At 43.2% G+C, this 14,233-nt stretch overlaps 1 protein-coding gene across 6 annotated transcripts in view; it reads right to left on the bottom strand.

Annotated features, from left to right (window-relative positions):
• DENND5B (DENN domain containing 5B) overlaps window positions 1-14,233 on the bottom strand; it is a 113,509-nt gene that overhangs the window by 72,705 nt on the left and 26,571 nt on the right. Inside the window, exon 1 of one of the 6 annotated variants that reach the window (XM_032688046.1) lies at window positions 10,298-10,331. The exons of the other annotated variants lie outside the window; for them this stretch is intronic. Within the exon in view, the coding sequence (XP_032543937.1) occupies window positions 10,298-10,316 (19 nt within the window). The 5' untranslated portion in view covers window positions 10,317-10,331. Of the gene's footprint in view, window positions 1-10,297; window positions 10,332-14,233 lie in introns of those variants that run through there. 6 annotated transcript variants of the gene reach the window in all.

Here is a 14,233-nt window from a genome sequence, read left to right as displayed (position 1 = left end):
AATTGTGCATGTAAGGCACATGAAAAATATTTGTTATGCTTGTGCAAACCTTAAGTAAATCACTGCTAGTTAGATACGGCTTTAGTTTTTTTCACTGCAGCAGAACTCCAAGTATTTCAGACAAAGCATAAACAAATAGATATATCCTTAATCAGTGCTGCCCATTTTGTGGCCAGTTTCCAAGTCTACTGAAAATACAGAAAGCTGAAACCAGGACTCAATCACCAAGTCACTGTAAAGTGTCAGGATTCAAATCCAAAGGCATGGACAAATATTAATTTCTGTATCCAAACTAGACTCCAGGTGGAAAACTCAAAGCATAGCAGGATTTCTACTTTGCCTCTAGATTTAGTTCAGATCCCTACAAAGGCTACCAGAAACTAAATCCTTTGGCTTCCCTTAACACCTTGGGGAATATTAGGTGCCAAAGCATCTGTAGAAAGATGGATCTCATTTGAAAAGGCCAGAAGAGTAATTGTCTCTGGGTTCAGCTCACAAATGCCCCTGTGCCTCAGATCCTTTCTTCCCTTGTCCCACTCATCCCCACAGACATCTGGAATTGGAGGATATTGTGATTCTGCAAGTGTAGTCCTAACCTTTGTGCCTTAAAAGCACCACTTCAAGGCTTCTATCACATTTCCTCTCTGGTGCATTTTGGGGTTGCCTGCTCTCCCAACAACCCAGCTTTAACCTCCAGGATACACGGTCCACTGCCATCAAAAAGATCTCTTAAAGAACACAGGTAAAGTCCCTTCCACAAAAACTCAAAAGGGATCAGTGCAAAGGGCTCTGTATCTTAAAAGTCTCTCCTTTGCCGAAGCCCAGCAATTAAAACCAATCTCTTGCCTCTCTCTCCCCTCACATTTCCACTTCCAATCCTCTAAAAATCCCTCTATAGAGTAATAAATATCCATGTAAGAACAGTACGTTTCAGGGATGTTTTTAGACCCTAAAGCTAAAAAGACTGCAGAGAGCAACAAATGGGAACTGTGAACATTTCCTGGCCTCAAACAGCATTGAAAAGAGCCAGTAGAACTCTGAAAGTGGACCTGGAGAGATGGACAAAAAGGAGAGCAAGAAGTTGAAGTCCACTTTCACCCAAAGTGCGTGTTTTGCCTATTATTTCAGTGCCCTACTAGTAGGGATGAAAGCAGCAGAGGACAGAGATCTAAATAACCCTAAAAATTACTTGGCATTTGAGCAAATGTTTTGTCTTTACCACTAATCCACTAATCTTTCAGTGCCTGGATCCCAGGTTGATTGGCATGCTAAAAATACATAGGTTGAAGGCACGTAATTGCTGCTCTAATTTTTACGTAACCGTGAGCTGTCACCAACTCCAGAGAAGCTACTTCTAAGCCAAGGCTTTTAGAGCCAAACAGACACTTGGAGTCCCCCTGGCCATTGCACACAAGCCCTGCTGTTTCTGCATGACATATGTTATTGTATTTTACACATTCCTTTCACATAAAGTGGAATTTTATGGAGTTAAATAAAATGCTTCACCTAATGAGGCAAGACATACCATGCTGTTTTGGAGACCTCGGTAGCTGTTACAACATTACACATTAGAAACGGAGTATTTTATGCTGAGCAGATCAAGGCTGCATTAGGCATGGGCCATAGCTAAACACATTTTAGTAACTATGATTTCTGTGAGTATACGGAGGTCTGGAAGGTCTAATAAATGCAGGAAAGTGCCATGCAAAAGGAAAGAGAACTAACAAAATGTATGGGATCTGAAAACAACAGTGTCTTGGTGTAACAATGCGTGACAGCCAAATCTGAGCACCCTGTTACAAAAAAAAAACCCACAAGAGCATTTCCATTTTGCTTGGGAAAAGTTGCTATTCCTTCAAATCAAGTCAGGAGAGACTAGTTTTTAATGCATAAGGATGGGTTTCAATAGTCCCCACTCAACATTCCCTATAAAACATAAGCCCACCAACAAAAGAGCATTATTCTGTGTAAGAGAGAGCATATGTGTAATGTATTCACAAGCACATATATGTGCATGCTCCCTCTCTCCCAGAGAGAGGGGACTGGCAGGAACAGTCTGTTACAGGTTCAAAAGCTGCACCCTGCACCTGGGGCTCTTCCACAAAATGGCCCCAGCAACAACAGAGAGTCCCCAAACCTGGGGCACCAGCTGGCTCATAATTCCTCACAAGACTGCGGTAGCATCAGGAGTTCCTGCATTGCTCCCAGGGGATTAAAATTCCCATCTCAAATCAAACAGGATACACACATGTCAGATTAAAGAGACGCAGGCATTTGCATACCTCTTCAGGGTTTGACAGGTTTCTGGTGATTTATTCTGCAACATGCAAATACACCAAGAGTATCCCTGATGAATACCTCCTCAGTGCACAGGTTAACAGGTCAGCGTGCCTTGGATTAAATATTTACATTTAGGAAGCAATTTTTGTTTTTAATACTTAAATAGGAAGCACACACAAGAGGAAAAATCAAAACTATAAATATTTGTGACAACAAATGATGTAGATCTCAACAGTTACACAGCTGTTAGCAATAAGCTTAGCAGAGGATAGCTGAGCAAAAGTATTACTGGATATTTGCTAAAATAAAACCTGTAGTTCTCTTATCAGGCTGAAAAAATACTTTCTTGTTAAGGGCTGTAAGATAATTCACTAATATAAGATTACCAGGACTATAATGAATATTTCAAGAGCTTCACATGTACACAGCCAGTCAGTCCAACGAGGCTGGTCTCCAAGTAGTCACAAGAACAGGGAGTGCATGTGGGGAACAGAATTCCCCTTTGAAATCAAAAAGACTATGTATGTATATGAGATTAAAGGAATTTGAGCACTTACATACATCTTACAGCTGCAAATTCAAGGGTCATGAAAGAATTACGAAACATTCAAACTTCTAGTTAAGCTTATTTATAAGCCAAAACAACAAAGCTTCCAAAACACACTCCTCTTGCCTCTGAAAAAAGCTGCTTGCTAAAGTAGGACTCCACCTCAGGCTTTGAATTCAGCAAGTTTTATTCTGTGTTTATACTGATATGACAGCCTGAAAGTGACTTATTTTAATACAGAAATACAAAACTTCAACCTGAATCTGTTTCTTGTGGCATCAGAGTATCAATTTATAAACAGCCTGAGGAACTGTCTGTTCTAGTGGTGCTTCTGGTTAACCCCTTCCCAAAATTAATGTCTCCCCAAAGAAACATCCTTTTGCCACTCATTCCAGAGCTCTAAACTCTTTGGTGTATTTATTCAGATATCCCCCTCACCCTTCCTACTTCCTTTTTTATACTGATGCTTCCCAACATAGCTGGTTTAGGCTGCAGGTTAGTGCTGAGCCACGTTTCATTCAGGTCAGGAACACTTTGATTTTACAGTGAGGGTAACAATCCTCCAACAGCACTATCCCATATCACCTTCCCACCTCTTCACTGCTTTCTCCATGCCTAAAGAGATGATGGATTTTGATACAACCCATGGGGGTAAATCTTGAGCAGTTGACTTAATGGCAGGAAAACCTGAGCCTCATATGGGCACAGGCCCTTCTCCAGGTCAGATCAAAGTGCAGTTGCCCAACCCAAATGATAACACACAGACTCACATGACTCCACAACAGTCATCCAGCTGGACTCTCTGACAGAGGTTTGCACTTTCTTTGGCAAATGACAGCATTGCTTCATCTCCCTGAACCATCAGGGCATGTCAAAGAAGCCATGCAATTAACACTGTCTAAAACAACCGGTGCTCCCTAAGCCTTTTAGTTTCTGCTTTGAAAATGTGTTTAATTGTAACTTTGTGTTAACCTGCAGAAGCAAAAGCGCTTACTTCTGTTCAGACACAAGGTCAGTTTTTCCCTTTCCCCAAACTTTCTTTTACTTAATATTTTGGAAATTGTGCTCTTTTGAGAAATATTGTATCCTATGCAACTGTACTTCAGTAAGCAAGCCACAGTAGAGTGTAAGTAACACAAAGCTGCACCAGCTCAAATTTACTGTGAGGGTGGTGAGGAACTGGCAGAGATTGCCCAGAAAAGTTGTGGATGCCCCATTCCTGGAAGTGTGCAAGGCCAGTCTGGATGGGGCTTTGAACAACCTATCTAAAGTAAGGTGTCCCTGCCCATGGCAGAGGGCTTGGAACTAGGTGATATTTAATGTCCCTTCCAAGCCAAATCTTCTATGATTCTATGAATGTTCCTGAAGAGCCCTTCTACTTGAAAATCAATAATTAATTCCCTAACATGCAGAACAGCTCTGCACTTCTCACAGGATGCCCTGAGGCAGAAAGCAAGACACTGAGATCTGGACAGGAAGGGAACCCTCGATATAATGATCTGTCAGGAGAGTGTGGGTAAGCAAGTAGGACCTCAGGCCCCAGCACTGGCCATCACAGGGAGCATCAAATCCCACATTTGTCAGGGAAACAGGTTCTGTTCAAATAGACTTGCAGAGTCTTGCTGCTCTCTTCTGCAACCCAGTTTGTCATCACCAAGGCAGGAGTGAAATCATTCCAGCATCCCTTTAGCTGCCATCTGCACTCCCACAGGGAGGGGGCTCAAGCTTGTCAAATGCCTTGAATTAAAAAAACCAACCTCTTACCTCAGAAGTGTCAAGAGGTGGCAATTTCAGGATAACAGCCTGAAGCCACTGGCCATCAGCAGAGCACACTGCCTATGATTAAGCATGAAAAATAGGTCCCCAGAATCCAATCCCCAACTGCACTGGGGACAGCAACTTTTGAAGATTCAGAGACTCATAGAGAGACTCTGAAATTCAAAGTGGTAACTTGTTTAGGAAACAGTACCAGTCTTTAAGGACAGAAGAAAGGGAGTTTGGATTACAGCAAATACGGTTTCTGTTACTGGCCCTCCCTCTTTTAAACAGCTATTTTTGATCCCTATTGTCAGGGAAAGAACGAGACATATCATTAGCATGAACATGGCAGGAAAGATATTGCTGGAAGATGACCAGGGAAAAGGAGCAACCTGAGATGAGGTGTGCTTGGCATGGAAGGTCCAGTTTGCCTGGCAGTGTGGGACGTGAGACTGATGAGGAACCAGATCCTGTCCAGCCCTCCTTGTCTGCTCTGCCTACCTGCAGCACGGGCACAGCTCACACACAAGCCATGATTCTCTCATCCAGGACAGGAAAAAACCAAAACCAACCAATCAACCAAACAAAAATCAGAGCTACCGGAGTTGGAGAGGCTCATATATATTTTCCACAGATGCATGTGAGGACCAACCATTTCAATGACTGTTTAAGGATGTGCATTGGAAGCTCCCTTGAAAGGCCACCCAGTTCTGTTAGTACCCAGCTGGACAGCAGGTTTTCAAAAAATCAGTGGCCTTTTTGTTCAGTTGAGGTTTTTTTTAACCTTTTACTCCCGCTTAAGAGTCCACCAGAAATCATTTCACCTCCCTTCAGGAAAACTGTGTTTCAGAAGGTACTGCTGGTAGCTGATACTCTTCTGCCTAATTAATAACCTCACACCCACTAAATATTCCATGCTGTCAGACACTGCCTGAGTAGACAATCTCGTGTACCAGTAAACATAAGGCAAGGTTGGGCCATTGCTTCCTTCTTCACCAAGGCCCGAAGGATTTTTCTCGTGATGAAAGCCTTCAGAAAGCCACTCTGGTCCTGTGTCTCAGTTCACTCAGACAGGTTTGCCGCTAAAGATTTTTCCCTAAGAAGGAGGATTTCTTACGTTGCATAGCTTTTAATTAATTGGGGCACCTCAGACCAGAAGGTCTGCTTGCTCCCCCTAAGTGAGCTTCCTAAACAACAAAAACACGCTTAACATGTGGCAGGGTTATGGTTCAAAAGTTCATTTGGGCTTAGCTTTGTGCTAGAAAACAGTTTTGACACGTAAATTTATGCAGACTCAGATTTACCAGAGGTTTGGGAGGCCTAGAAGGCATTTAGAGCATGGCTGTGCTGGCTGTGGATAACACATGAGAGTGCCCATTTCATGTTGTTACACAATGCACTGTCATAGCTGCAGTCAGAGAAGGGATGACTAATGCTGAGCAGATACACAAACAGACCCCTAACAGAGTCACAGAGGAAACTGGAGGATTTCAGATGTAGAATCATCCAAAACATGTACCTGTAAAAGCAAGGGGACTGGGATTGAGTGGATCAGAATAATTGGGTCGGGAAGGACCTCTGGAGGTCATCTGGTCCATGCCGCCATTCAAAGCAGGACTGACTTCAAGGCCAAATCATGGTGCTCAAAAGCAAGACAAAAATATTTTTTGAAATGAAAAGTTGCAAAGAGAATTCAATAGCTGTAGGGAGGGGAGTGCAAAGTAAGACATCAACATTTCAGCATCTTTGGAACAAACAGTGTTAAGTCAGGATTTCTCTGATTTAATGCTTTCAGTGCAAACCAGGAGGCACTCTTGAACCTGCAGTGTAAATACCAGGTGGGAAAACAGAGTTTGTGAGGCATTAAAGGTATGAATCACCCCTTGCCAAGCCTCTCGTCTTCTCTTTGAAATACTTCCACCTCCCAGCAGAAGCACCAGTAACATCATTTTTTGGCTGGAGACCATACACTGAACTTATTTCACTGTTTGCCACTTTGCCTCTCCAGGAGAGGAAAGCCCAGCATGCTCAAAGGCACCATTTGTATCTCCTGGATATTACAGCTCCATGGTCCCTGCACCTTCTCCTGTGACCTCTGGTCACATCCAGCAAATCATGCCCATTTCTCACTGGGAAGCCACTTTTTTTTGGCAGTTGGCTGCTTTCACAACAAGGCCCAAGAAAAATAGTCGGCACAGTTTCAGTGCCTTTCCTAGTGCAGCTGCATCCCGGGCAGGACTTAGGCTAATCCCTCCTGAACGGCCTTGTTGCTCTTGCCTTGCTACAGAGCAGCTTGCTGCAGCCCTCCTGACATTGGTTTAATGCTGATTAGTCCAGACACAATTCTGGTACAGGCTTCCTGCCAGGCGAGGGAACGAACAAAATTGGTTTGTGCACAGACCAGACGACAGCTGCAGTCACTCCAGCTCAAATCTGTTGAATAAGGACCCTTTTCTTGTTTACCAAGATGAAGCTAAATTAGCCCAGCATGAGACAGAAGGACAGAGCAAATCCTACAAGCCAGCAATGTCAACCTGGCTCTGAAGGTCCGAGATGTGATTTGGTCAGGCCCTGTTAGTTGTGCTCAAAGAAGCCACAGGGGAAGCATAAGCTTTTTGTTAAGTGAATCCCCCAACTCAGGGAAGAGCTGGAGTTTTAAAAAGGAAGTATTTTTTGGGGGGGGGAAGATTACAAACAGAATGCCCTCAGGTTTTTTCAGAGCCAGAGAGGCAGTTGGTGCACACTTTACTTGGAGCATATTTTTCCCCATATCTTTTTCTTCCAGTCCTAAGAGGAGAAAAGCCTCCAGCTTTCATGAGCCCCCTGTTCCCACAGTGCCCTTATGGCAGTGTCAGGCCCTAACCTCTACCACTTTTTCCTCCTGTTCTGATTTTTTCTTATGCTGAAAGACTGGAATCAACCTGCATTTCTCCAGCTGACTTCAGATGCTTGTATTACAGTATTTGGAGCACTATAAAGCTTATCAGGCACACACATATCACCACACTGTTGCCAAAGCAAAATTCAACATGCTTTCTGTCAAAAGTCATTCTGGTACATGCTTAAGGACAGACAGTCTTTAGGTGCAAAACCATTAAAACTGATAATATATTGTTCAGGCTACAGAACATGACTAAAATTAGGAGGTATCAAGATTCAGAGAAGCAGCACAAGTAAAGACGCACTTAGATGATTGCTATGCTTGGTTTAGAGATGGGGAAATAGGGAAAGAAGGAAGAATGAAGACAGATTCAACCACAAAAGAAACAGTGGCATCCCTGTCTATGGCACAGGGGTGGGTGAGATGGTGGGAACTCTTAAGGTCCCCTCCAATCCAAGTCTTTCTGTGATTCTACAAATCAAGTTATTTTTCAACAAGGTGCTTGTATCTTTCTCGTTCACCTGTTCTCTCGCTAAAACCGCATTACACATAGCCATGGAAGCTGCCTGAAGAGCAAAAGGTTAAGGGCATGCTTTTTGCTTGATGGTGCAGTTTGAAGGGAAATTTCTATCATCTCTTAAGCATATGCTTCCATGCTCCTCTCCTTGGAGAGCACCTGGGACTCCTGTGTGCTGGCCCTCCACATGCAAAAGATACTCAACAATCTCAGAGACCGCTTTAAAGAGAGTGTCCACAAAGCTATGAAAGTGTCTAAAATCAGATGCCCTTATCAGCATGCTGTCAGTAAGTACCTATATAACAGTATTAGCTATGATGCTTGTTTTTAAAATGCACAGGGTATCCCGTTTGGAAGGTTTTCCACTCAGGAGTGATCCATTGACTTGATCTGGAGCATCATCTCTGTTTGCAGAATGACACACAGATCTCTTGACATGAATTACAGAATCCATCACCTTCCCAGAGGTAGCACATGCACAGAGGCAACAGTTGCACGTGAGCTGCATTCCCAATTTTTGTCAGCAAGGCTGGTATTACTCAGGCTCTTACAAAGTGATTTAATGGAGAAGTAACACTGCTCAGCTCTACGGTATTTGCAAAATCTTTAAACCCATATCCAAAAGTGGATACAGCACCACAGGATTTTCCTTCTATATATAAGAAAAGCCTGGCTTTTGGCACTTGCAGGGTTGGCTGCTCACTGATTGGGGTTTATGGATTTGCTAAATAACAGCTCCTTCAGCCTGGGCATCTCAGCTCTGCAGGATGCTCCTGCCCATCACATTTCCTTCCTCAGTCACCAGAAACAAATCTCCTGCCCATGTCAGCCACAGTTTAGGCACCGCTTTGCCTGGTTTCCAATCCCTGCACGACCTGATCCAGCAAGGAAGCAGGTAAGCTTCCAGTGTTTTAAAAGCACAGCATCCTCACAAAATGCAGCTACAGCTTTGTGCTGGTTTTGGCAGGGGTAGAGTTAATTTTCTTCACAATACCTAGCTATAGCTTGGATTTGTCTTCCAAAGTCACTGTTATGTGTGATGGAGCCCTGTTGTCCTGGGGATGGCTGAACACCTGTCTGCCCATGGGAAGGGAAGAATGAATTCCCTTTTTTTTCCTGCTTTGCATGTGCATGCAGTCTTTGGTTTACCCATTAAATTGTCATTATCTTAGCCCACATTTTCTCATTTTTACTCTTCTGATTTTCTTCCCTATCCCACTGGTGGAAAGTGAATGAGCAGCTCTGTGGAGCTGAGTCGCTGGCTGGGGCTAAACCATCACAAACTTCTTTCTAAGGGAATACCAGAAGTCAGCTCTAATATGGTGCAACAGGTAGAACATTTGCCTTCACACATGAAAAATTTGTTCAGTTTTTTGCTTGCTGGAGCAGGGTGAAACTAGGTCTAAATTTTCCCTCTCCCACCTCCCAGAAGAGATGATATCCATGAAAAATGGCTTGCTGCACGATAACAGAAGTGCATCATCAATAAGTTGAAAGGGAGACATACAAGAAGCATCTCGGCCATGATCCAGCGGTCAGTATTTTGTGTCAGTGCATGAATATTCCTGGGGTCTGCTCCCTGCCCAGCCACACGTGCCTGGGGATCCTCCTAACCAACCTTTAAATAGCAGAAGTCTCCAGGTGGTACCTCTCTGGAGGTAGCCATCAAACAAGGTAGCCATCTGGTCTAGCCATCAAAGGAGATTCCAGCAACTAAAAGCATCTAAAGAAAGATATTCCTTAGTTTAGGCTTATTTCATATATCACCTACAATATTCCAAAAGAGCAATATGGCATCTTTTATAAAGGTCATTAAAACAAACAAACAAACAAACAAAAACTCAACAAAACCCAAACAAAAATTTTTCCTGTTAACAGGATTTGGGGCCCATACATTCCTGAACAACAGAAAGAGTAAGGGAAGAAAAAAAAAATTTTGTTCAGGACCATCAGAAGGCAAGCTGAAGTAGGGGAAATGTAATTGTGTCTTTGAAAGAGTGGAAAAGAAATGCAACAATTAACTTTTCTTGTAAGTTTATTAACGCCTACGTAACTTCTGTTTTACATAAACTGATCATAAATGAGTAAAAACACAAAGCTTAATAAGAGCTTTTCTTATATCCTACTCATTTTAAAAAAAAAGATGTCTCTCTTCTCTACTCAGGTATGGCCCCCAAGTTTTAGGACAACTCTATCACCTTGCCTAAAAATGTAGAGCCTTTCTCCACTTTATAAAGACCAAATAAAGCACAAGCCTGAAGGACTTTGGCAGCTATCTTTGGCAATGAACAGTATCCTCCAATGACTTGGGTACCTGCAGAAGAAGAAGGCATGTCACCCTTCTGACAGCACAGCAGGGCTCTCAATATCACAATAAGGTTCCCAGAGCTACCAGCTGCTACTTCATCATCCCCGCAAGCAACTCCCACCAAAATCCCACCAAAGGCAGCTTTTGCTCAGAGGGAAGAGGAAAAAATACAGTTTTATTGATGGATGCTGAAAAGAAAAAAAGAAACAGTTTTAAAAGACAAAAATGGACACAAAAGGGGAGGGGAAAGTACAAACCGAACTTTTATATGTCTATATATTGACAAGACAGAAGTGTTACTAATTTTAAATTCAGAATTTATTCATGCAGTTAACAGTTTTTCTGAAGTTCCTCATTTCATCTCCAAGACTTACTGTGTCTACGTATGAAAGACTGAGGAAGATTTTAAGCATCTCAAGATGAACATCAATGAACCACTGGTTTCTGGAACAGTAATTTCACTTCCCTGAAAGTTGCAGCTGGGGCAAAAAGGCCAGTCTCTTAGCAGTCAGCAACCGTCAACAAAGGGTTCAGTAAATTTACCATGGCAGACTTATTTACTGCACCAGTGCTGGAAAGTCACTTCTGCTAAAACATTATGACAGATGAAGCTCAGCAGAACTCTTGGATCCAACAACGAACAAGCAGTGCAATCCTCCTTCCATCATCCCTCTGAGAACAGGCACTCAAATGAGTTTCTGGTAATCCCTTTGCTACACTATGGCCTTGTGACTAAATTGCACAAGTTACCTTCAAACCGACTGTCACCTCAAGTGACTGACTAACATCATTGCTGGTCTTGAGTGAAACTTTGTAGCATGCAAAGTGTTTTGATCACTGTTACATATAGATTTGTAAGATTTGATATGGAAAAATCTAGTGATTTGCCACCAGCCCTTTAAGACATAAGGCTTAGTCAAGTACCAGACCAGCACACAGTTGGCTGGCTCTTGGGGAGATTGTGGGGTTAGAGGGATATGAGGATCTCCAAGGCAGGGAGGTACAGTCAGCTGTTTGGCTAGCAGGAGGTAGTACAAGAAAAGAGAGCCCTAGTCTTCCTTTCATCCCTGTTCACCTGTTTTTCTCAACTTCTCAATTGTGTTGTCGGCATTTCAATCTTGTGATTTACTTAATAAAATAAATTTAATCCAAAATATCTTCTATGTTGACCTCAAACTGCTTCCTAATAGAAAAGGTTTCAGGCCAAGTGATGGACATAAGATATTGTCTTCCTTCAGGGCAGCTATCCCAGAAATCACTGTGTCAAACCCCCTATCCTCCAGATATTCTGTAGAAAACAACACAGCTCTGAGGTGGCCACCCCTGGGCTGCGCACGGCAGGACACAGCTGGGTCAGCTTCCTGGCACCAGCAGGACAAGAGGTGAGAGCACCCCAAGCCCTAACCCTGGTGCCAGATAATACACACAGGCCAGAGCCAATTTGCTACTCAAAGGGCAGAGTCCACAACCAAAGGCAATTATCACAAAGTGTGATTGACAAATAGTTGTATATTGCTACAGTTTGTTGCTTTGCTCCCTTCTCTCTCAATAACCGAACATCTTATTCCTATTCCTAATCCCACTGGCCCCAGGTAATCCTGACACTTTATCACTGGCAAACAAGCATGGATTGCTCCAGGAGGCACCATGTTATGTAATAGAGCTTGATATTATTCAGAGCAGAACCCCAATTCCCAGTTTGCAGTCCTGCCACTTTCCCTTCAGTCCCCCCAAACCATCTCTGTTACAACTCCCTATTTCTTTACTCACACGTGACCTGAGTCACAAACAGCACTACAAAAAAGAAAGCCTGCATTATATGATTATGATCAGATTTCCTTTGCTCCTTATTTGTGATGATCTTCTATCCAACCTTTACAATAATCTAAAAAGCAAGGCAAACTCAGGCATCCAGAGAGAAGATGGAATAAACATTGTTCTGTTTTCATGTGTCCTCAACTGTTATTTATATAGATGTCTAATTACCCCAGGCTTTTTGCAGTACAAAAGCTGACTTCAGCCTGCGCTCATGCCACAGGGCTTGTGGATGTTTTCACAAGGCAAAGCTTTTGAACAGAAACCAGAACAAGCCCCAAGAGGTCAGTTCCCAAGCAGATATCATGCCTTCCCACTGCTACTATTCACCCTGCTCCCCTGTGGAAACTCCATGTTCACCAGCATTAGTGAGATAACAGCAGTGACATCTCAATCTGCTGCCCAGGGGAAGTGAGGCAGAGGAAGGGGCTCCCTGGGAAAGGCAGCTCGAGGCCAACCCAAAGTGGGTAAGTGCCACAAGAAATGCTGGCTGCCTGCTCGGCACCACTCGATGGAGAGGGGCTGTCCCAGCTTCTCACTAACGTGTGCAGGGGCAAGAGGGACATGGGGCAGTCCCACTACTTACTGGCAAGTGTTTCTCCCTTGCATCCCTTCAGTGGCTGCCCAGGCCCTGCCAGGTCCTCTCTTGTGTCCTCTCCCACCTCCAGGCAAGAGCAGCCCGGTGACTCAACCTCCCCATTTGCCTCTCCAGTGAGCTCAAGGGATGAGCACCTGGAGATGGCAATGGTGACCTGATATGCTCTTGTGCTAGCAAAAGTAGATGGTAAAACTTGGGAAATCCCTCTGCTCCAGCCAAAGGTGGGTGTAGAGAGAAGATGAGAGAGAGAAAAGGACGCCACAGCTCCCACCAGCGCTGCCAGGTGCCCTTTCTCCCCAGAGACGCGACACAAGGGAAACACCACAAAATGCCCCAGCTGTGAGGAAATGCTTGTGCTCATTCTCAGATGGCAAAAATCAATCATCCAAAAGGCAAATCCACAGGAGACCTGGGCTCCATTTGTTCCAGCACTCAAGGAACTGCTGGTTGTTTGCTTTAAATATGTATTATTTCCACACAATAGCAGTTAACGTACCACTTATTACTCCCACCATCTGATAGGAAGATGTATATTGATGCTGGTTTGTAGTTGGCATGCAAGTCACCTACTGATAACCCAGGAACTGTCTTAGAATTGCACACAAAGAGTACTTTGCAATTTAAGTTAACTGGTAGTAGGAGAAAAAAATCCTCTTGCAAGCAGAACAAAAACCTGTTTCCAGTGTCTGTCTCCATCGCCTTTAGCTACTGTTTTCCAACAGTAGCAGCCCCTAATCCTCAGAAAGATACACTTCCACTTAAAAATACTGCACAGAAGTGAAAGAGTAAATTGGAAATTATAAACTTGCAATAATGACAGGAACTGCTACTAGGAGATTTTCCGTGCCCTTCTGGCTCCTATTTAGCAGGTTTCTGTTCCAGTGTAACCATAGGAACAGCAGTGAAGAGTCTCATTTAAAAGCCTTCACTTCAGCTGGTAGGTTAAGTTATGAGACTGCAGTGGGATTGAATATTAAAAACATTCAAACGGCTCTAAAAAAAGCTCAGTTTTTATTGTAGGAGACAGACATCTGTGTTGTAAACAGACACAGTGCCCCACCAGCAAATAGAACAAACCAACGCTACTGAAGGAGGTTGCTAAAAATCAGGCTCAATAAACAGGTTAAGAATACAAATTGTGAATTGTTTAACACACTGAAACTGAAACCATATGTTTCCTGTGGCTGTTGTTTCGTTTAACAGACCACAGCAAGACAACTGGATGAACAGTGACAGTCCTCAGTAATACAACAACTTCACAGCAACGTTCACCTAAACCGGTAAATTTAATATCCTAAATTTTACCTAATCATTCAAAGTAAAAAATTCCACAGTTCTATCTCATCATCTTTCCTTCAGGAAATATGAAAAAGCACAAGTTAGTTATCTTAAAAGAAAGCCACAGGAACCAAGCCAACAAAATACACAGCCCAAGCAGACTAGAGGTGTTAAAGGGAGCACTCGGGAGCAAGTGAAATAAATAAATTATGAATCAAAAAGGTTTACCTAGGTGCCCTGTACCTATGCAT

The sequence above is a fragment of the Chiroxiphia lanceolata genome, chromosome 5, assembly GCF_009829145.1.
Source record: "Chiroxiphia lanceolata isolate bChiLan1 chromosome 5, bChiLan1.pri, whole genome shotgun sequence".
NCBI lineage: Eukaryota > Metazoa > Chordata > Aves > Passeriformes > Pipridae > Chiroxiphia > Chiroxiphia lanceolata.
This window is presented reverse-complemented; position numbering and strand designations above follow the sequence as displayed.